Consider the following 23,470-nt stretch of genomic DNA (forward strand, 5'->3'; position numbering starts at 1 on the left):
GTTATGTGTTTTTATCTCCAATTATAATTAAAAAGTAGAGTTAACTGTTGTGAATTATTTCTCTCTAAAATGTAGTTAATGAAAAATTATGATGCATCAAAAATGAATGAATGACTATGTAGGTATGCAACTTGGCTCTGTGCAATTATTTGATGTAAATTAAATATTGGATGGATGGATGGATGGATGGATGGATGGATGGATGGATGGATGGATGGATGGATGGATGGATGGATGGGTATAGATGAAAGAAGAGGGATAGGCAGACAGGTGCATGGATGATGACTAACCCATATCAATAAAGATGTGGTTTGATATCCATTAAAATAGTTTCTGGGTTTTTCAAAGGTAGCTGCAAAGGCAGAGACCACCCTCACTCTGACAGAAACTGTTTAGTTCGAAAAGAGCTTCAAGGGTTACTCTGAAGCATTCAGGAGGTAAAGAGCTAAAGGGAAGGTGCCCTGAGATAAAATTACTTTTTCAATGAGAGGATGAACTGGAGGGCTGCACCAAGGCCCAGTTTTTGATAGATATTGGTTTGAGCTGTGACTGATGCAAACTGACTCTAGAGGAGTCTATAGATAAAAAATAATGAGCCAGAAATGAGTGTGATTGGTTCTGTTTGAGAAAAACATCTGAATACTTCTTCAACTACTGCCAAAAGGCGTCGTGTGTACATTTGCCAGGAAGTACAGTAACGTCTAAAAACTCTTTCTCACCAGCAGAGCGTGACAGCCGCCACCGCCACCCACGTGACACAGCAGATTCCCCGCCCCTTCTTCCCACTGTAACCGTGACCCGTGCTGCCATCCTCATCCTCCTCCTCTTCTTCTGATCCTTCGTTCCGGTCACCACGGTGACAGCAGCAGTAGTGTATGAGGAAGGAGAGAACCACCAATAGGGAGATAACAAGAGCGATGGCTGATAAACTGGACAAAACCAGCAAAGTCTGAAAAAAGGAAGAGGAGGGGGAAAATATCAGAGGATGAGTCAGTGAATATAAAAAAAAGAAAAGAAAAATGGCACTTTGATTCCATTTTTACAAGAATACTGACTAATCCTGTTAAATTTCAGTGCTTGTCAGATTGTCCTGCCTCCACTAACAGCAGGAGATGGTTATAAAAAAGGTGTGAGGATATAAATCAAGGATACAGACACATATAATGCATACCCCACAGGATTAATGCAACTTGTTTCAAAGATTTTTACCCCTGAATGCCCATCAGTCTGTGCACCCTGCTGGATTCTAATGTCACTGAGCCATTTCAGCCTTTTGCTTTTCATCAGGCTTCACGTCATGAAATCAACACAGCTGAAGCCACATATCAGCCACATATCTACAGTATTATCCTCCATCCATCTGCCCCATTCCTCCACCTTCCCTCCATTCTCACCTCATGTCCTCTGAAGCCCGTCCCCTTCGCTCCACTCCCCCAATCCCTCTTTCCCCACGTTCTCACTCGTTCCCACTCTCTTTCTCTCCCCCCTCTCTTTCTTTCTATCCACACCACTGAATCTCTATTAATAATCTGTGACCTACTTAAATACATTCACTGCCAGTCTCTCTCGTTCCCACTCTCACTCACTCACTTTGCCTTCCCTCTCTCTGTCTCTCTCGCTCTCTCTCTCTGCCCGGCTTTCTATTCGGAAAACCTCCTTGCATTACTCATTCCCTCTCTCTGAGCACTTTCAGTTTCTTTTGTCTTTCTGTTCTGCAGGATAATTTGAGTCCCCCCCTCCACCTCCTCTTTGTACCGCAGAGAAGTCACAAACACTGTGAGACATGGCTAGCTGGAGCGCTTGCATGAGCGCTTGCTGGAAGAGAGGGATGAACCTTGCATTTTACAGCACAAACAGGACCATGAGCACAATAGCAGCTGTGGAAACCTTCCAGCGGGTTCCCGCCATGTTGAATATCTTGCACTACCTGATACCAAATTGCATAAAATAGCTCCAATCGGTATGGTTCAAAAGGAGGATTAAAGCATCAAAATCAAGGTATAGAAATGAGGAATGACAAGATCTGACATACTGCACCAATAATTATGCTTTTAAAGGCCTGTAAATGCCATTATCATATTGCTACAGGTTGCTCTGACATGTAGAAATTTGTGGAACAATTTATAGCCCAATGTGCCACAAGTTGTAGTAAAATATCAATTGTATCTGCAACTGCAAATTGAGTAACAGGGCTGTAATTATTATGCGATCTGGCACCTCAGGCTGGACAGCCACAGCACAGCATGTGGCAGGTGTCGGTTACCTGCTGGTACTCCCAGCTGACAGGGACAAAGACGTTGTCCCTCATCTGCATGGAGAAGTCCAGCCGGGGCAGGGCGTGACATATTCTCACCCACAGCGAAGGGTTATAGCTGGGTACCGTAGTCATGGTAGCCGTTTTCTGGTGCCACCAGTCCCCTCCTCCACCCTATAGGAGGCAAGAAAGAGGGGTCAGAATAACCAGGATGTGAAGAATGGAAGAGAGGAAAGAGGTTCAGGAGGGATGAAGGTCTTCCTGAGCACAAGGTGAAGCTGAGAGGAAAGAGAGGTTACTATTAATGTCTTCAAGCATCATTTGCAGGTGATAACTAGACTTCATGACAAACAATTGCCTGAGATGAGTAGAAAACTCGATCAGTCCAAAGCAGCTGTGATTCCAAGCTGTGACACAATCAGTCTCAGCATCCGAGATATTCTACTTTTTTTAAAGAAACGTATGTTTCTGGTGTTGCTTTTGCTTAAGGTGCCTCATCATTTGTGTTGCTCTTAATTACCTCCTAACCATTGCTCTTATTGGTTTTTAATTGTTGCAGTTTTATTACACTTTTATAATTTTGTTGATTAGTTTTTAAGCTTTGCTAAAGATTTTTAAAATGTTACTATTTTGTTGGCAACTTTCCCTTTTTTACCTTTTATCTTTAAGTTTAAAACATTGTTTTGTTAGTTTCACTGGTCTATTGATCAAATTAAATGTTAAATAATTCCATTAATACATGATCAGGAGATCTTTCTGTGTTTTATAACATCTTAAACTGGTGGGATTAAATAAATGTGTACTTCCTCCCACTAGTTTTTTTGATCTGTAACAGTTGAAGCAATATTGAAATGCATTAGCTTTAATATGTATAGCATTTTTTTCTCTTCTTTTCTTTGCTAAATAAACTTTGAATATTGTTTACATGATCGAAATAAATTAAGAAAAAAAAAAAAACTTAAAATATGTGGAGTTTTGTGACAAAAATATTTAGAGATGAAATCAAATTTTCTTAATTTTTTTGCCTAGTTGCAAAGAAAGAGATCTTTCATAGGGCCAACTGGCAGTTGTTTGGTTAGCCACAGACCACATGGGCATAAATTCGGTCAGCGCTGACTCCCTGGTTCAATATCTGGCAGACTAGACTTTCATGCATACTGACTCTCTTTCCTCACATTTATTTTGTCTCTCTCCACTTGTAATATTGAATAAAGTATAAAATACGATCAAAAAGCAAATACAATTAGATTTAAATGCACTGACTTAAAGAAATATAGATAACATTGTTATTTATGCCATTCCTTTCTCTAATATAATGAATAGTAGTATGTGACAAGCCTCTGCATGCAGGGAACGTATAGTTCGGGGTCTCTAAAGTGTGTTTTCTGGAGTACAAAGTAAAGAAAAACCGCAGACAAGGTACAGTGAAGGCTATGAAAGAGAAAAGGCTGCACAATTCTTGACCATCTCCCCCACTGTTCAGCGCATCTTACTAAAGCTGGTCAAGGGGAGGGGGTGAAAGTAGGGTAAATACAAAGGGCAAATCCGGTTAGCTAAAACACACACTGGAATACTCATTACAATAAAGGAGCAGAGATGGAACAGAGGGCAAGACAGAGTCTGGTAGGCTTCTGATACCGGCTGCCCAGATTAAGAGACCGTCAGAGCTTTACTGTTCGACAAAGGAGCATTTTTAGGCGGCAGGAGAGACAACCATTCACAACAACAGCACTGTCACTTAAATATAGAGGCTATACAGAGCAGCTCAATGCTGATATCACAGACCGATACAACTCTGCCTCTAATCACTATTCAATAACAAAAGAGACCCTGAACTGATGGCCTGTGTTGGATTTCTATGTTTTAAAGCCACTGTGATTTGTCCAGTAGCTTCAGCTAGCACAATGTTCTACTTAAGAGAGACTTTTTTCACTCTCCCTATTGAGTCACCCACACAGTGGCTCTGGTTCTTACAAGCCACTGCACATAACTGTACTAAATACTGTGCGTGATAAAAGTTTGGATTTTGCCACATGTCACATTCAAAGCCCGAACAGTTTGGCCATTCAGATTTTTGCGGCCCAGAACGAGTTAACGGCTCACCCACGGGGCAGACAGGGCTTCTCTAAGCCCATTACAATAAGCCTGTTCACCTTAATGGTTCCAGCAGCCCAACTGTCACAAATCAAATCACAGCCAACACTCCATTTCCCTTATTAAAACTGTGCTGAACATAATGGTTCACACACTGTGAGAACTACATCCATCCAACACAAATCAGCAGTGTAAACAGACTTCTGTAGTAAGTCATCCAGTATTACGTTTCCTACTGTACCATTTATCTTAAGTGTGTTTATTAGGTTATCTATATTGAAGCATGTCTATGAGATGCATTTATCAGACTTTGAGGGTAAAAGCTCTTTGAGATCCATAACAAGTAAAGGACTAATTCAACATCAAAGGAGAACCTGATGAGAAGTGGGTCAGCGTGGAAAAGCACTTCCTTTGACGAACAACAATGCAGTGAATGTCACTGTGAGGCCCATCAGTGGTAACAGAAGCAGAAAACCTCACATAAATGCCATTGCTGAATAGTTAATGGTAAAGAGATATGAGTCAATAGCCTGAGAGCGCAGCTATCTGGATCAATTCATGCACAAAATTAAGCCGGTCAGGGTGAGAGAAAGAGGAAATGCACAGTTATGATAGATGTCTGGTCAAAGTTCAGGTAGGATTCTGCTGCAACCCAAAAAGTAGAGGAACACCTAACGAGGCGCTGATGGAAGTTTAACGGGAAGGGGTGGGGGGTGGTTACAGTCCAGGAGGAGCTCCAGTTACTCAGCAGTTGTCATAGATAAAAACCCTCAAGTTGACATGATGTTTCCTGCCAGCTTGTTATTATGCCAGCTACCATTGCGTAACTGAAGGCAAATAAATGTGATTTTAGGCACAGTTGGTGGAGAGAAAAGATGAAAAAAGGAGAAGGAAAGAACACGAAAGACAATGAAAGAGATGGAGGAAAACCACAGATTCTCACCATGGCTCTGAGCTCTGAGAGATAACTAACTAACTAACTAAATAAATAAAAAGAAAACAAAGCAGGAGAACAAATGTGTTGTCTTCTGTCTGTGCAGAGCTCAGAAAACACAGATGATGTAGTCAGTTGGTTTATACAAGACTCCATGATGTCTGAATTTTTTTTAAAAAGGGCCATTTTGTGAGGCAGCTAATGGGAATAAGGCTGAAGCATCTTCTGTCAGCTGAATTTAGGATCATCTTTAGCACGAGGAAAATCATTCTGCACCTTTTCTTTTTTTTATGAGGCTACATCTCTTTGAATCACAAGATATAAATAATGCTGTTGGCTTGCTGCTGGAACTATGCTCGTTTGCAGTCTGGGCTCATAAAACCTGTTATCGTTCACATAACAGCCTGTGCGTGGAGCTTCTTAAAACCAACCTTGATAACCAGAATTTATGAGACAACATTAAAAAAAACCCCCTCTTGACACTTCATCAGCCAGAAGAAATTCAGTAACATCTCTGTATAGTTGAATCTCTCGCCCATGTAAAAGCCGAGGGACAGTCAAACCTCAAAATAAATTTCTACCTCACATCTATGTTCAAAATTAATGTTCAGCTGCAACAATGAACCTTCAAAGTCAGCTGACCGAAGGTAAGCGAGTGCAGCTCGTACTCAGAAAGTCAGTGCAAATCAAAGCTGTGATGTGTGCGAGGGGTCCAGCATGGCATGAAGTTGAGGGTGAGACAGTTTGTTCCCACTGATGACAGTAAATCATCCTGCAGATGGTGAAAATCATGAAAAAAGATAAGCTCCAAGTCATATGAAACTCCAATTAGGTGGAAAAAACATTGGATTTCCCTGAGAAACTGCAATAAAACTCATTACAGCATTTTCACATTACTCTGATAGGCAGCAGACCCATATTAAGTGTCATGGTTGGAAAAGATAAGCATGGATCTCCTTTGGCAACACAGTCTAATGGTGTCATGATCATCCATTAATCATATTTGCCAAGATAAGCGTGAGCCCAAATTGGGAAAACACTGTGATTTGGCATAATGTACATTTTTAATTGGCCAATCTCTGCATGTACATCAGCAATTAAGCCAGTAATCGGCAAAGAGAGGGGTCAGTCTCTTACCTCTGTCGGTTGTGTTGGGAGGTTTCTCTCTCCTTCTGTCTCTTCTCTCTGCCGGCGTCCGTGAAATATTTAACCACTCAGAGAGGTATACTGCCAGCCATCACCGCCTGATGCTCTTGAGAAAACATCATCCTGAAAAAATGGCTTGGAGACATGCCAAAAATATGACAAAAAGCACAAAAATGAAGACGGCAATTCTGGTAGTTATTTAAATATTAAATGGCCGAGAAGTGTCTGGTCGTCTGATGACAGTAGAGAGGTGCTTGTGTTGATGGATGGGAGAGGATCTCTGAGTGAGCGCGAGTGAGTGAGAGTGGGAGAGAGTGAGATAGATGGAGAGAGGGAGAGAGAGAGAGAGAGGGGGAGAGAGAGAAAGGGGGATTAAGATTGAGGAGACACCCCTAAGGGACTCTTTATCGTTGCACTGTAGCCCTTCATAGCCTAACACCCGAGCGACTTCACAACACCGCAGTGACACGATATTACCCAAAGATAATTAATCTGTTAACGCGGATTAGCGGAGTCTAACCCCTCGCTGACTTCATAGCTGGGGCGCACTTCTAATGCCGACCACCCCCAACATCAACCTGACCAATCTCTCTCCAGAGCACCAGACTGAACCCTGACCAGATTAACAAGAGAAAGAGTAAAAATGCAAAGCTGCCGGCCAACTGTGTGCACTAAACAAATCAGGAAAAAGAGATTTTTAGAAATCCACTCACACGCTGGATACACAATAGTGAACTCCTCTCTCAGTCTGATGAGGGCTAATGAGAGGAAGAGATGCACAGAAAAATGGGGGAAGAGAGGCACACTGAGAAGAAAACGGGGAGTGGGAGATGCAGAGAAAGGCAACATGAAATACTGAGTAGAAGAAAAAAAAAAGTGGGTTCCCAGGGAGTGATGCTGAGAGAAAGAGGGAGGGAGCCAGAGATGGAGTGAACAATGAACAGAGAGGGGCAAAGCGGCATGCAATGGATTTGTAGGCAAAACCAGTTTTCAGCGGAGGCTGCAGGACAACATCAACAGTGATTCAGAGACTGGGAGGCAGCGGAGAATGTGCAACAACGTGACACAAGTGATGGGAGTGCACGGATGGAGATGTTCAGTTGGGTCGCGGGTGGGGGGGATTGGACTGAGAAAATGCAAATTGACGACATAATGTTGCAGCGAGAACGAGTTAAAAAAAAAAAAAAAAAAAAAAAAAAGAGTACGGTGTTGTCTGCCACTGGAGTAAGGGGGGCAGAAGCAGGCGAGCAAAGAGGGAGGGGGCGGCGTTAGTTTTTCTGTGTCACTGAAAAAGAGTGGGGGAAGGGAGATAATGCAAGGGAGGGAGTGCAGACACGATTGAGAGCCAGAGAGCATACTCACTGACTCATATAGTCTATGTATAGTGTTTATGTATCTGGGAGGAAGAAGAAGGGGGAGCAGAAAGGGATGCATGTAAGATTTCAGCTCAGGGAGCGTTTCCACATCCTCGGCACCACAATGAAGGCATTTATAACGGCGCTGGCACCTCACCACTCACACGACTTTAAAATAACCAATTCATTATTTAATCCACATGATAATCTAGTGGTCATAATCATTTGTAAAAAGAGTACAAAGGGATCATTCTGTTGGAGTGCAGTCCATGCAACATTCATATAAAACCCATTGTACAAGTCCCTGAATTATGAACAGCAATTATTCAGGCCTATAAAAAGAACACTTTATGTGTCCATAATCAGCTTCAAATTTATTGTCTGTGCAGTAGTAAAACAGTGTAAATTAAGCATGCTTACAGGTCAAAGTTAACCCCAATCATTAGGCCCATCAGATATAAAGTATAACAAGCATTTCTGCACCAAGAAACACAGATGACCAATTAAAACATTCTTAAAGTTCTTCATAGAAATAAAAACAATATTGATATTATCAAACTCATGGTCCCGAGTCAATTAGACATAAATATTATTGAGCTCCAGCTCATGTTTGCACAAACAGTTCTTCATGGTTTTTACTGTCTCTACATAAAAAAGGCTCTCCAAGCAAAACATTATTTGGCTTATTGATTATTAAACAATTATGGATTCGTTTCTGGATTTTCCCCAAATATGATTAGCTGTAACAAATAAAACATCACAACCACTGAATTCACCAGTGAACCAGAATTTAAGCAGGCTGATGACACTGAGGACACTATAACATGAAAACTGTGCAGTAAAGATCCATGGCTAAAAGAACCGGAGCTAACATTTTTAAAATGGACTGCTGCTCTAAAAACTTCAGCACCTTAAGCAGTTTTTTTTTTAAATTGTGGATTAATTATTTATATGTTGTATTGTAGCCAGGATGTTGTTTTAAGCTTTAGTGATGTTTACAGCCCATCCCCGCCCTTTTCTTTCCTCTATATCTCATCTAGAAATATGAAACATGAGATTTAGTACCTTAACACAGCGGTCCCCAACCCCCGGGCCTCGGACCGGTACCGGTCCGTGAGTCGTTTGGTACCGGGCCGCGAGAGTTGAGGCTCAGGTATGAAATGTATGGTTTTGAGGGTTTTTAATCGGTTTTCAGCGTTATTTTGTTATCGTTTTTATCGTTAACTCGGTTTTCCTGGGTCTTTTCACGTGTGTTATGAATAAATCTTCTTTTTTTCGGTACCGGTACTAGTTTTATTTTGTTGTATTTATCCGCGACACCTTAAAGGCGTGGCTTATTGCACCCAGTAATGTCTGCAAATCAGACTTCTTTATCATCGAAGTGTTACCGTGCACACCCTCTCATAAAAACCGTCTACTTTAGAGCCGCCCATGGCACAAAGGTGTAAGGTGTTAACTGGCAGACGCCCAAAGTTTAAGCCCTTCCCCACCCTCAGGTCCCCCACACCTTCAAATATCCTCTCGGCCTCCCTGTCCAGTACCCTGGCCAGGCTGAGGTGGTAGCGTGGGTTGTAGGAGTCCCTGTGAAGAAAACCCTCTTTCCTGTAGGCCTCCTGCAGACCGCTGTTGAGCTGCTGTAGGTGGAGCTGAGGCTGAGGACTCACGTACAGCACCTTCCCATTGAAATGTTTCAGCTTCACAGGAAAGGTCACAGCTACCGGCGGGTTTCGGTCCAGTTGTGCAAACCGTTGGAGGATCTCCCCAGCAGCCGCCACCTCAGCGGGGCTGTGCAGCACCAGGAGGCACAGGGTGACGTGAAGGCTGGAGGCGGTTTGCCAGTGAGGAGCAGAGGAAGGTATGAGGGAGGTGAGCTCCTTCTGCAACTGCTGGAAACAGGAGAGGATGGCAGGAGTGTTGGCCCGGAAGGTGATGAAGTGTGTGGGTCTCTTCTTAGGGGGGCGACCACCACGCTTCTCTTCTCTCTGCTCCAGAGGTACAGATGGATTCTTGCTAACTTGTTGGGCTGCAGGATAACTCTGTAGTAGAAAGGGAACATTCAAATAACATAACATACAGTGTAAAAGCAAGATTTCACGGTGAGATGTGCTGTACTCACTATACAGTCTTCATGGCCTTCCCAGCTTTCCTCCCATTCTGGCAGAATCTCCCCCTCACCCTCCTCTTTTACACCCGGTGCCTCCTCTTCGGTTGAGGAACTCTGATCTGCTGAAACCTGATGTCTGGAATCAAAGCAGGTGAGCAAAATCAATAAAGAGCCAGCTGTAAACACACATTTTGAAAAATCCATTCTCTAACTTCTAATTGCAAGTTCTTTTCATTCTCTTACAGCTTGTTACATACCTAACATGTGTCACAAAAGCCTGAATGAGGTTGTTATTTGAGGAAGGCAAGCTATAACTGGAGTGCATTTCTCAGCAGGGATAGCTCAGTAGGTAGAGTGGTGGCCCCATGATCGGAAGGTCGGGGGTTCGACTCCACTGAACGGCTACCCTGAGGTACCCCTGAGCAAGGTACCGTCCCTACACACTGCTCCCCGGGCGCTGCATTGGTGGCTGCCCACTGCTTCACTGGGTAAATGGGTTAAATGCAGAGGAACTATTTCCCTATGGGGACTAACACATACACACACACACAGCTTTTCTCTTATTCTCGTCTTCCTGATGCAGAGGTGTGAGTGAAAGAGATGTGGGTGGAGGTCCTCAGACCTCTAGATAGTAACATGCCATTTGAATGCTCCAATCAGAAACGGTCTGATTTAAATTTCTTACTATAATATACCCCCACCCTTATATTCTGCCTCAAATCACTGATGCTGAAGATCCTCAAGCATCTTTCTCATTTTAAGTGTTTTAACATTTAGCACAAAGTGATTTGGGAAAACAATGTGTAGATGCTAACAATGATTTTGGGGGGGGTGGGGGGGGGGGGGGTGGGGGTTCTTTTACTTAAGATCTGTTCTGAGTTATATTTAAACGAGCAACACGAACACCAGACCTATCTGCAGCCTCCTCCACAACACATGGTCCTCGTGACTCCTGTTGTTCCTGAGAAGTGTTTCCTGTACACTCTGGTGGTGGTGGTGGTGCAGACTCAGGGGTGTGAATATTTGTCTCATTCGGCTTCTCTTCCTCTGCAGGTGGCTGCTCGTTAGTTGTTTCAAGCGCTGCTGTATTTTCTTCTAAAACAAAACGTAACATTCAGTCATCTTGCAGAATGCATGTGGTCACATGTAAGGTCTGGCAGCACCAAAGCTGCTTCTCCTACCTCTTACTTCCTCTTCCCCTCCAAAGGGGGGAGCCAGAGATTGACCTGTGGAACCGAAAACTCGGTCAGTCCTGGTGTGGCGGTCCCAGACACGGTGCCCTCTGTAAGTGAAGTACTGGATCCTGTGTCTGGGCAGGGCCAGCTCAACAGTGTAATCACAGTCACATGGGTTGGTCTCCCAGTTGAAGTCACAGAAGGGGCGCTCCAGCACGCCGAGGAATCGATCCACATAGCCCACTACAAATTCTGATGCATCCACCGATGGGTCCCACAGGATCCGGGAGATCACTTCATCTGCTGTGCGCATACGAGGCTTTTTGTTCACCTCTGCTGAAGAGAAACAGTTAAAAAAAAGTGAACGGACAAGTTCCAAGAGTATAAAGCGTAATTGGTCTCATGGAAGTATGATCTCACAGAAAGTTAAATAAATGCGGAGTCACCTCTTCTCTCGTTGTGTTTTGGCTTTGGCACTTTATTCACACTGCCCTTCTTGTTCTTGTGTTTTTCTTCTTCCTGTTTTTCATCCACACCAGGACACAGAGCCCCTGAATCATCCTGTAATGGGTCACTAAGAAAGAGAGCGGCAGTGGAAAAAATGCAGAGACAAGGAGATTGAGACAGAAATTTCATCAGTGAGAGTATTCATCATATCTAGCCAACTGTCCTGCAGATAAAAAAAAAAAATGCAGACAAAAGGTCATTCCAAAGATATTTACATCCATGTCTCTCTGTCTCCAAACCAAGCTTCTAACATCTGTGATCTGAAGATAAACAGCAGCTATTCTACAATAATTTCCAAAGTCTTTTGTGTTAATTTTGAAAATAAATCCACAAGATGCCAAGAAATGATCTGGAAAAAACTATAAATCCTCATTTATGCTTCTGATGACTTTTCTGAATAAAGTAAGGAGAGCAAACCTGTGAGCTAAACGGCATCTGAGGCCAAAATGACATTTTCCTATCCGGAAAAACTGGCACACTTTGGCTCCATCCTTGCAACATTCTGCTGACTCTGAAAGACAGGGCACCAGAGGGAGAGACAGAACAAAAGGTTAAAAATAAAAAGAGCCAACGTTTAATAACACTGAACAGAAGTCATGCAGCATTTCATCCTTTCTTCTGCATTCAAACTATGTCAGAAAAAAACAATGTAATGGCAGCAGAGATCAACAGGTTTTGTTTAAAGCAGTCCCAAGGCATGTTACATCTTTTATGGTCACTCGTAATTTTAGGTACCCATCTTTGCTACAATAAGGCAGTACTCAAAATAATGTTTTTCGCCATTGGACCACTAGAACCGTAGAGCTGACTTTTACCCAGGCCCCTTGTTCATTTTCACAGGCCAAAAAAGTCAATGTGAGAAACTTGTAATCTTCTGCTAAGATTGCTGCATAATTTATTAGCATAACTGACTTAGATTTATGTTATGAATCTTTTTTTTTTTTTTTTTAAATTGTAGCTGTAAAAAATGCTGTGCCCCTCTTTAGATCTCTAAAAAAAGACAGTGTGGCTGGTGTCAGTCTGCAAGTTCACAAGAATTCTGCCAAATTTGCCACAGAGGTGATGGTATTTTAAAGTTAAAACAAGTGAGTTTCATAAGAAACAACATCACTACCCAAATGTACTTCCTTGCTGACCCTGTGTGACTGGGTCATGGGCTACGCTGAATCCTACAAAAAGTCCAACTTCCAAAAACTGCGAGTTCTAAGATTGTATTTCTTCACATTGATCCCAGCTGTAAAACAGAGGAAATTTACACCCTGTTAGTTTATAGTAGTTTTCACTATCAGTGAAACTATCTTCATCTATTAGACTGTAGTCGCTGTTAAGTTAAAGTGTTCAGCAAAGCGATATGATTGATAAATGAACAATATCAGATCACACATGTGCTACTTATACCATACTTTCAGAAGATGTAGTATGTTTCTACTTAGAACAAAATCCATGAAAAATTTGTAAAATTATGTGGTGTAATTGTAACCATAGAAAACAAATGAGCCACTTTGGCCTCTGGTAAAATTACAAGTTTTAAGTTCATTCTTAAAGTAAAATGGAAGAAAGAAATCTGAGATCCTGATGAAGTACCACAGGGCTTTTACTGTATATGATTATCCTTGCACCACATAATACTGAGCAAGTTCTCTTGGATTTTGTTTTTTCTACTGCTACCACCGATGAGCACCTGTCAGATCAGCCATGAGAGCTGTGCAGTACTTTTCTTTCTGATTTTTGTTCATGTAGATTTTCACCGTTTGCTTCTGCGTGTGTTTACATTTTGGCTGATGCCTTATATGAGCTTCCGCATCAATCTGTGTCACTCACACAGACATCTGGAAAAAGGATTCCTTATCGTCTGTCCATTTATTAGAAAACCCTCTTATCATTCCCGTTACCATGCTGTGTCATAAATAAATGAGTGAGAAAGAGGCATGGAGAAAATGATGTGTACAGTCCATCTCCAGTCCACTTCCACTGAGTATTATCATATGACAGGTGGCAGTGACTCAACTCAGAGGACTCAAATGTCAGCCAAGTATGCTGTACATGACGAAGTTGCCTTTACACCCAAATAACACGCATCCTGCAATACTATTTAGAGACAGGAGAAATGGACGTGACTCATGACACAAATACTTTACTTATTAGCTCTGAGTTATTTATTAGAAAGGGAGATGGTTGTCTGGATCAGCCACAAGTTTTGGGAGAGTTTTCAACTCTCTTAAATTGAATGCCTATAAGTAAATGTCTAAGCATAAAATTAAACATTACAACTTTGAAATTCTTTAGTATAAATAAAGTTAATCCACAGATTAGTCCGCTGAGTTCCGAGTGGGAGCAGAAGCGGGCAGATCAGAGTCAGTCAATCCTGAAACATTTCCAGCTAAGCAGAGTGGCCCAGCAGGACGTGAAAAATGTAGGAAACAGTTCAATACAGTACTGGACTCCATCCTTCAGCCCCCCTTCTGATGATAAGAGGATCCGGCCACGCGATTACAAAACTAAGACCTGGCCAGAACTCACACCACAGGCTGAACAATATGATTTATAAGTGGATTACTAGGAAAATAATAAGCTGGTGTAATCATATGAGTCAACCAGCAGGGTTTTACTGTACATGTCTAATAACAAGATGTGTTTCAAACCACCTTAGAAGCTTTCACAGACTCACTTTAGATTACATATAGTAAATGTGCGAAACTGATTTACCTCCTTTGGCTTTTGGGGTGTCTTTGCCACTCTGAGAGTCAGCGGGGACCCCTGCCTGTGGACTCGGTGTGTCAGTCGGGTCGGTGGGGGGAACTCCTGATCCACCTGAAGCCATCCTAAGATCTGAGATTTAAAAGTCAGAAAAATCTGCCGTGTCACTCACTGTGTGCAAGTTATCTCTTTGTTGACTACTTAAGAGTGACACACCTATAAAAATTTCATGTTTTAATGCGGAAGTGACGGATTAACGTTGTACAGTGTTAAAAGAAAAGCTAATAAACCAGCTAGTCTGCTAAGATAGCATAATCAAACCATATATACGCTTATAAATCAACCGGAACATACCTTGTAGTACACAAACCTTCAATGAAAACAGTTCCGACTTTTTTTTTATTGCCCTTTAACCCCATGTTTGTTATACCAGATTGGGTTATGGGTAATGTAGTTCCACTTTTTCGTTTGCCGAGGAATGGCTCGTTTGTCGTACATAAAGCCTGATATTGGAACACAGAAAAGTCGAAAAACTCTTAAATATGTTCGCGTGCTTTCGCGTCACTGGTAAAGCATTAAAGATGTTTTTGATTCGACGGATAAAACTGAGAAAATGAGCAGCAGTTGGCAGCCACGCGTCACTTGTGCCGGAGCGCGTGACTCTGCATCATGTGACGAGGTCTGTTTTTGTTGCCTGCTGACAGCTACACAAAGGACAAAAAAGTGTAGAAAGCCTCAATTAAAATGTTAGGAACGATGGCTTTTTAAAATACAGGCTCGATGAAGATTTGATTTTGTTTCACGGCGCTGTTATTTTTTTAACGGCACGGCTTTTTGAACACTACGTCCAATGAATACCTCTTTGTGAAGTGTCACCAGTCATTTGTTGAACGTGGTTCTGCACTGAAGGTAAGACCGTCTCATACTGCCACTTGTACCCGTATTTTAACCCCAGTGTAATCTGGTAACGTCAGTGATTAACCAGAACTAGATGTAGGTGTCCTGATCTAAATCAGACATCTTTAGCACAGTAAACATATGAAAACTTGTCTTGTTCTTTCAGATGAATGCTCTGGTGGCTCTCTGTCACTTCTGTGAGCTCCATGGCCCTCGAACCCTGTTCTGCACTGAGGCACTACACCCGCCTTCCCCATCCCCTTCATCCCAGGTAGGTGCCCAAATGCCAGGGGACCGAGATGGTGACCGTGATGGTGAAGGTCTAACCATGAAGGCCAACAGCTCAGCCACACAGAAAGAAATGTGTGAGGTGAGTAGAAGGGGCCTGACTGTGACTTTATCAGATGCTTGGATCCCTCGCTTTATTTGTTCCTTCATTAATTTTCAGCCTTAAAGTACTGATTTCCTTTTTTCTTTGTCTCGTAGGGTTGCCGATCCTTGCCTGCATCTCACCCGGGCTTTGTTAGCATTGATGATGAAACAGGCATCCGCTTCCTTAGTCACCAGCACCCCAGACAGCCCCAGCTTTTCAGCGTGGTCCGACAGGCTTGCGTACGCAGTCTCAGCTGTGAGGTAATTAGTGACATGTTTATGTGGGTGTTGTCTGTGGGCTTTAATCGGCTGATTACTGATATACTTCGTTATGTTTTCTGTTTGTTTTGGTGTCAGGTGTGTCCCGGACGTGAAGGGCCCATTTTTTTTGGAGACGAGCAACATGGATTTGTGTTCTCACACACCTTCTTTATCAAAGACAGTCTCGCTAGAGGCTTCCAGCGTTGGTACAGTATTGTTATGGTAGCCATGGACAGAATCTACCTTATAAACTCCTGGCCTTTCCTGCTGCGTCACCTGAAGCTTACTATACAGAGTCTGCAGAGCACAGCTCTAAAGGTAGAGCACGTATATAAACATAATAAACTCAGCAGACTTATTAGTGCTTCTGATGTCTTTGGACTGTCCTTTCCATTAGGTGTTTGACAATGAACAGGGAGTTTGTCCCCAGCGAGCTGTGAGGATGAACAGTGCATTTTCACCTGCAGTTTTTCCACACCAAAGGAGCGGCAATGCAGCCCGATCGCTGACTTCGCTCACCCAGCATCCTAACCTCTGGGCCAGCCTGCACTCCTCCTTTAGCTGGTGAGTCATTAGGTTCAAAGAAACTGTTCTTCTTTTTCCAGTCAGTCTCTCACCCGGCTAATGAGTGGTCTCACCTCACTTCCAGGTTACTTAAAGCTTGTGGTAGCCGTCTGACGGAGAAGCTCCTGGAAGGAGCCCCCACCGAGGACACTCTGGTGCTCATAGAGAGACAAACGGGTAGATGCATTGACCTCGATTAAGAGGCGTGATATTTATTTATGCATATACAGTTGTGATCAGAAGTTTGCATACACTCATCATGAACATGAATCTCATAGTAATTTTGGGCTTTAAATGATTCGTTTGAACTGTTATTTTTTCCACAGTGGAATGACATCTTTAATGACTTTAAAAAGCAAGAACTGAATGTACAAGATTGAATTTATTTGGGATTTTCTCGAATCCACACAGTGTCAAAAGTATACATACACTCCCTCTAAAATTTGGTTTAATGTTCCTTAGGAAGTTGCACCTTAATTGCTCAATAAGTATCTGGCATATTTTGGGGGCTGGGTAGTTGACCCATCTTCTTGGCAGAGTTCATTTAGATTTGTTGGTTTGTTGAATCAGCTCAGCTTATAAGCATAGTCCACAGATTTTCTGAGTGAGGTCAGGGCTTTGGGAAGGTCATTTCAGATGCTTAGTGTTAGCCTGCTTTATCCCTTCCAAAACCAGGTTTGATGTGTTTATCCTGTGGGAATACCAACTGTGTGGAGTTAGTCATCCTTCTTCATTATCCTATCCACTTTGTACAACTTATTATTTGACTGTCAGTCAAAAGGTCTTACAGCACAATGCTTGACATTTCAAGGCAGACTTGAGCCTTGGTGCTTCCTGGCTCAAGTCTTCCAGTATCAACTGACGGTGACAGTATGGGTCTTCTTACAGAACCTGGTAAAGTGGTGACATATCTGAATAATTTGTACTTGCGTACAATGGTTTTAACTGATAACCTTCGAATCTGTGTATTTTCTGATCTGTTGGTTAGAATGGATCCAAGAGACCGTCCCAGCTTGTGTAAATCTGCAGTTCTTCTTCTTAGATCTTCCCTGAGTTCCTTTGACTTTCCCATTGTTCTGAGTAGTGGTTCATCCAATGAGTGCTGTCAAACAAATCTCTTTATGCTGGCAACGAGAGAAAATTAATAGGGCTTGGCAAGTAAAGACTTTGTAGAACCTTCAGCGCAACAGTGAATAGCCAAATAAGAATTGGGTGCACCAGTTATAGCCAAACTGGTGCACCCAATTCTTATTTTTTAAAGTCATTAAAGATGTTGGCTGTGCAATTATTCTACCCTGGAACATGAACTGTGTTCCAGTGCAGAAGGATAATCTAACCAGCAAATTCTTGTGGTTCTCTGAGGTCCCACAGGTGGGGCTCAGAAAACCAGTTGAAAAATATGAAGTTGAAAAAAATGCATTTAAAAGGAAAATAGGCGAAAAGGAGATTTCTGATGTAAATTGCTGAAGCTTTTAAACAAAATTCAACGTGCATCTTTTTTTCTTGTTGATGATTGGTTTAAAAAAATGTGCAGTGTCACCTTGACTCAGCTTCTGAAGTGGAACGTGTGTGAAAAAGTTTAAAAACCACTTCTTTTAGATGTGGTAAGGTTCATTTTGTTCCTAAATTAACCTAAACTCATGACAGCATGTCCTTAGTTTGAACAACATGCTTATGGTTGTTATCATCTGACTGAGAAAGCTCTGGTGAAAGTGTGAATCACCAGACAAGTCTGTGGAGAGACGCCAGAAAAACAGTGATTCACTAAAGCATCCCAACTTTCCAGAGAGTTTACACAATTCCAGTCAGTATTCAGTAATATCATGTACAAAAAAAGAAACCCAACATTTACAGTGAAACTTTCTCTGACAGTATTAGCTCTGTAATTTTAAATCCTATTCTGGGTCATTTGACCAAGAATCTGTTCATTTATACACCAAATGGACACTCATTACATAGACTTTGCTAGGAGATGGTTGAGTCCTGTTTTACCTTTAGAAGTGCTTTAATTATTTGTGACAAAGATTCATCAAGGTGCTGGAATCATTCCTCAGAGATTTTGGTTCATAATGACATGACAACATCACACAGTATCTTCAGATTTATGACAATGCATTTATAACAATAAGTAAACAATACCGATCTTAGCTGTGGCAATTAAATGGTTCTTTATTGGTACTAAGAATCCAAAAAATGTGGGCCAAACCACAAGCAGCTGCCTGAACTGTTGATGAAAGACAGGATGGATTCATGTTATTTATTCTGACCCTACTATCTGAATATTGCAGCGGAAAGTGAGACTCATCACTAGGCAGTATTTTTCCAAGTTTCCAATTGGAAGTTGTCCAGTTTTGGTGATTCTCCTCTGATGTCAACAAGGCATTTTCACCTAGAGAACTGCTCCTTACTGTATATTTTCTTTTCTCTTTTTTTTTTCTTTTTTCTTTACTGGGTATTTTCTTCTTTTTTTTCCATTCTCTGTAAACTCTGTGTGGTTGTGTGGGAACATCAGCAGTTTCTGAACTGCTAAGATCAGGCCACAGCCCACCATGCAACATTGAAAGTCTCATAAATCACCTTTCTTCCCCATTATGATGATCACTTTAAACGTCAGCAGGTCATGTTGACCATGACTACATGAATAAATGAACAGGGTTGCTATCATGTGAGTTGGCCGGATATTTGTGTTACCAAGTAGTTGAAACACTGTACTTAGTAATGTGGTCGCTATGCAGTGCAGGTCATAGGTGTTACTAACAGAGTCTGTTTTTTTTGTTTTGGAAACAGTGGGTAGCTATCCTCATGTGTGCACTATGATGATAGTTGTGTAGGTATGACTCGTGTGGTGTATGAACCGCCGTTTATCACAGTTTCCTACGGAAATTCCCCACATTTGTAATGAACCTTTGCTTGAAAGCATTTGCTTTTTCTGTTTTTTAATGTCATGTGTTTTAAAGAGCAAGAGGAGGAAATGAGCTGCTGGGAGGGAGCAGAAGGAGGTGCTTCAAAGACGCAGAGACACCTGTCAGAGACCGAGCTGGCCCACAACTTCCTGAGCGATGATACAAAACTGGATGAATTACCTGGTCCAAAATTTAGGTCACTGAGGCATTTGAGACAGGTGAACTTAAGCACATTTGTAGTTTGCTAATGTATACCCAACTTAATCATGAACAGCGATAGAAAACTGAGATTGAATAAAGAAAAATACGTGTTTTTACAATCATTTATATGGTAAAGTGATGCATATTGGTTAAAAAAATAGCTCCTACACTATGTCTGTGAGCTGTTGCTTGGTAAACATTGTGGTTCGTTCGGCAGGTCCTCGGGGCTCCTGACTTTCGACAGCTAGCCTGGCACGTGCTCATGGGAAATCAGGTCATATGGAGAGGTGCAGATCCAGTTCTCATCCAGTCAGCTTTTACAGTGCTAAAGGTACTCTGCTCCAGTGGTGTGGCCTTTGTAGATAGAGCGTTGTATTATAATATGGGTAAACATGAACTTTTGGGGCAGGGGAGCGCACCTACTATTTGTGTGAGGGTGTAATGCTGTTGTTATTGCACAGTTTTGACCTTTTCTTTTGCGACTACATGCTCTCCTGGGGTTTTCTTTGTGGTTATTTTCCATTTGAATACTTGAAAGATAAATTTTTAATGTTATCAGTATATAATTTTAAGACAAGTTCATACTGTAATGTTTGTGTTACTTTACCACAGTTCTTTAGTAGTTGTCAGAAAAGCATCACTTATAGCATTAATGAGTAAGCAGAGACAGCGAGGCTGTGTGAATGTTAGCCAGATCAAACAGTGTATCATCACGGCCATTAACTCACTTCTCTATTTTCCCATTAGTCTTTGCTCCCGGTAGGCTGTGTGCGCTCCGTGCCATACAGCTCTCAGTACGAGGAGGCCTACAAGTGCAACTTTCTGGGTCTCTGCCCCGATGTGCCTATTCCAGCTCACGTCAGCTCCTCAGGTGCAAGAAGCTCTTTGAGATTTGTAGATCGCTGTGTGAGATTCTCTGTCAAAAACTGTAGATGTGTATTTGCAGATTAAACTGTAATAATTTTGCTTCGATTTGCTCTTCAGAGTTTACAGTGCTCGTGGACGTCACCTCAGAGAGAAGCTGTCACATCCCAGCTGTAAGAGAAGACGACATCAGCTCGCTTTATCAGTTCACCATCACCAGTGCCAACACGCAACCTATAGACAGGGGTGAGTACATCAGTCTTGATTTAATTTGCTGCATGTTTGTTGCCTCTGTTAGCGTTACACAATTTACAGTCTGGGAACCCATCGGCTTGTCTGCTGATTAATCCTCTGAGGCCAAAGGTTTTTTTCACGGCTTCCTGTGTAGTCGGCGTTTTTCTGTTCGTTGCTTTCTTTCTGTGCTTTTTGCTCATTCTTTACAAAAAGTCAGGTAAATTAAAAGACCGATAATAAAAAGCTTCATTTTCTACGGCAGCCGATGTTTTCAGGTTTCCATCTTGACAAATGCCATCCTTCCTTTGCTCTTCACACAGAAAGCTTACAGCCATGTAACCCCAGCCTGCTCTAGCCTAATTGATCGATACCACATGGACTAAAAGCAGATTACAAATAGACGTCTTTATATGTAGAATCTATTTATAGAGATTACAAATTTACATTTATCATCATCTGACTCTGTATCAGTGAAAAGGACAGATTTTTTTCCCCTCCTGATTCATTAACCCTTGTTTAAGTCAGAGCAGCTGTTAAAGTGAAAGTAGAAAAATGCTCAAGCACAGCAAGAGCATTAAGGAATCCATTAAAAAAAAATAAAGAATTTGCATCGAAAACAGAAACTAGCTGTTTCCCACAGAATATATATCAGAGAATCCATCTCACACGTCTTCAGACTTTGTGCCAGCAGACAAACCAAACTGGTTCTGGGCAAATCAGAGCTCTGTGATGAACTTAGAGTCAGAAGGTCACGGCTACAGGTGTGTTTTAGGTTTTACAGGTGCACCGAACATAGTTTTTTACAGCAATTCCTACTAATAAATTCCTATTAATTCAGTAAAACGTAAATGAAAAAAGTTCCCATTAATCACTATCTATTATAGAAATTTCTAGCCTTTTTTTCTTAACACTCGATTCCTTTACAAAAATAGGGCCCCATTACTTGATCATGTCATAAAACTTATACCAACATATACCAGGATTAAACGTGAAGTTAAACTTCTTCGCGCTGACAGAGAGGGGAGTTTAAGATCAAAGTAGGCTGTATGTCGCCTGCATTGTGAAACGAGTTTGACACCCCTCCTTTAAAGGGTTCTGACTATATAGGAACACACACACACACAGCAGAATACACAAAAGCAACAAACATACCAGCATACCTGAGAAAGGGTCAAAAACTAAATCCAAATTATAAACTTCAAAGCTACAGAAACCTAAAACATGAGAATGAGTAACCGTTCGAGTAAACAGCAAAACATTTTCTGCGTAGCTGGTTGCAGCGACTGCTTGCAAGCTCATAAAGCTACTCAGACCACGGCCTGTTTTTCCTTTTCGCGCTCTCTGCATCCTGTGGTTCGTCAGTCTGATTTGTTGACGTTTTCTCACAGCAGACGGTTATACACAAATAGTTCAACCAATCACCTACTAAGAGTTTTTAATTTTTTTTGCTTGACTCTTTTTTTTTTTTTTTTTCCTCAACTTTCCCACATGGTTCTTCCACTGACTAAATCTTTGTCCTCTTTCTCCAGGTCCAGCATTACTGAACAAGCTGGAGGTCGCTCTGTGCAATGAGAACCTGTCGGTGGATGTTGTGTCTCACTGCCTGCTGTGTTTGAAGGAGGAGTGGATGAAGTGAGTAAAGCTCCTTTATGCCACGTTCCAGATACTTCAGAACTCGGATGTCGGAACAGCGCATTTTACAAAAAGCCAGCAAAAACAGAATTTGTTTAGGTTCTCATTAAGGTAGAGCCATTCAGGGAGAAACAGGGAAAAACACATTAATGGATAGAGCTCGATCACTGCTCACTATTTAATGAGTCAAAAACACACAACACTTGCAGTACAGATTAAAAGTTTATAATTTTACTGTTGTTTACATTCAGTACTGCCATCTTGGATTGCTAACTTAGGATATTTCCAAGTGGGAAGTCTTATTGAGAGGGCGTTCCACACAAAGATTCCCACCGGAAACTTGGTGTTTCCGAATTCTGTCTTCTTCAGGAAGGCATAATTAGTCTTAAGTGTGATCTATTTGTTTTTTCAGTAAAGTCAAAGTGCTGTTCAAGTTCTCCAAAGTGGACGGTCGAGGAAGAGAGGACACGCAGAAGGTTCTGGCACTCCTCGGTGCTACGGGGCCCGGGGAAGAGGACAACGTCAGGCTGCTCAAGTACTGGATGACTGGACTTAGCAAAACATACAAGAGCCATTTAATGACAGCTGTCCGAGGAGGGGAGAGGAGCCCCAGCCAGTGACAAAGAAGAGGAGGAGGAGGAGATTAGGATAAAGAAAGGGGAGCTGAAATGAGGGGGAATGCCATTTCTTTGACGTTCCCCTTGTTTTGTTTTGTTTTCTTTTATTAATTTGTTTAGTTTTGGGGGGTTTTCTTACCCACATTCTTGTCATTTAATGACAGGACTGTGAACGGATGACACAAAGGGTTTCGCTCGTCAATTATGGTTGTTTTCAGTAACTGTTGTGTATCTAACGATGATGATTATCTTGCTCACTAAACAAGTAGAATCAGTTTGGATAATGCATGAGGGCTTTTATTTGTCAAAGGGAACTCTTATAGGAGACCTTTTTATACAGATATGTAAAGCTTAGCTTATTACAAAAAAAGACTTTGCACTTTGTTTACTCCTGCTGGTGTTTTAAAATAAAATAAAACCAATGTAAACTTTGAGCCTGACATCCTTTCTCGACCCATGGTTGGCTCCACCTTGTGGTGAATAGAAAGAAAATGGGAGGGAAAGTGAAGCGGAGGTGGAGACCTTTTGTTTCTCCATCACCTCCCACTCGTTTGAAGGTCTTCCTGCGAGCAAGCTTTAAGTGGTGTAAGACAGCACTTTTAAAGAAAAAATTTTCCCCCAAGTCCTGAAACATACAAAAAGTGTTGCCTAACAAGGAC

At 41.9% G+C, this 23,470-nt stretch overlaps 3 protein-coding genes across 10 annotated transcripts in view; 1 reads left to right on the forward strand and 2 right to left on the reverse strand.

Annotated features, from left to right (window-relative positions):
- Nucleotides 1-7,991, reverse strand: part of ttyh1 (tweety family member 1) — a 24,209-nt gene extending 16,218 nt beyond the window's left edge. For all 5 annotated transcript variants that reach the window (XM_086311576.1, XM_086311578.1, XM_086311579.1 and 2 more), the window contains exons 1-3: nt 6,420-7,991; nt 2,264-2,428; nt 720-949 (exon numbers count right to left, since the gene is read on the reverse strand). In XM_086311576.1, coding sequence (XP_086167702.1) covers nt 720-949; nt 2,264-2,389 — 356 coding nt within the window. In that variant the 5' untranslated portion in view covers nt 2,390-2,428; nt 6,420-7,991. The remainder of the gene's footprint in view (nt 1-719; nt 950-2,263; nt 2,429-6,419) is intronic.
- Nucleotides 7,992-8,144: 153 nt separating this feature from the next.
- Nucleotides 8,145-14,808, reverse strand: leng9 (leukocyte receptor cluster (LRC) member 9). Of its 3 annotated transcripts, none has more exons than XM_086311583.1 (8): nt 14,621-14,808; nt 14,276-14,398; nt 11,987-12,080; nt 11,509-11,636; nt 11,069-11,398; nt 10,799-10,979; nt 9,900-10,023; nt 8,145-9,819 (listed from the first exon to the last, which is right to left on the reverse strand). In XM_086311583.1, exons 2-8 carry the CDS (start codon nt 14,388-14,390, stop codon nt 9,157-9,159), a joined length of 1,635 nt encoding a protein of 544 aa, XP_086167709.1. In that variant the 5' UTR covers nt 14,391-14,398; nt 14,621-14,808; the 3' UTR covers nt 8,145-9,156. The 3 variants fall into 3 exon arrangements, with proteins under 3 accessions (XP_086167709.1, XP_086167708.1, XP_086167707.1); XM_086311582.1 differs by having other exon boundaries at nt 10,799-10,982; nt 11,069-11,395; nt 14,621-14,804; XM_086311581.1 differs by having other exon boundaries at nt 10,799-10,982; nt 14,621-14,802.
- flcn (folliculin) lies at nt 14,807-23,245 on the forward strand. 2 transcript variants are annotated; one of them, XM_086311574.1, is made up of 12 exons: nt 14,815-15,175; nt 15,330-15,533; nt 15,650-15,796; nt 15,893-16,114; nt 16,194-16,360; nt 16,446-16,537; nt 19,318-19,481; nt 19,682-19,795; nt 20,212-20,335; nt 20,449-20,574; nt 22,092-22,194; nt 22,607-23,245. In XM_086311574.1, exons 2-12 carry the CDS (start codon nt 15,330-15,332, stop codon nt 22,812-22,814), a joined length of 1,671 nt encoding a protein of 556 aa, XP_086167700.1. In that variant the 5' UTR covers nt 14,815-15,175; the 3' UTR covers nt 22,815-23,245. The 2 variants fall into 2 exon arrangements, with proteins under 2 accessions (XP_086167699.1, XP_086167700.1); XM_086311573.1 differs by having other exon boundaries at nt 14,807-15,175; nt 15,650-16,114.
- The last annotated feature ends 225 nt before the right edge of the window (nt 23,246-23,470 follow it).

The sequence above is a fragment of the Aulonocara sp. 'chitande type north' Nkhata Bay genome, linkage group LG11, assembly GCF_057382095.1.
Source record: "Aulonocara sp. 'chitande type north' Nkhata Bay isolate Kocher_YH1m ecotype deep benthic linkage group LG11, A_spYH_male_GT1.1, whole genome shotgun sequence".
Taxonomy (NCBI): domain Eukaryota; kingdom Metazoa; phylum Chordata; class Actinopteri; order Cichliformes; family Cichlidae; genus Aulonocara; species Aulonocara sp. 'chitande type north' Nkhata Bay.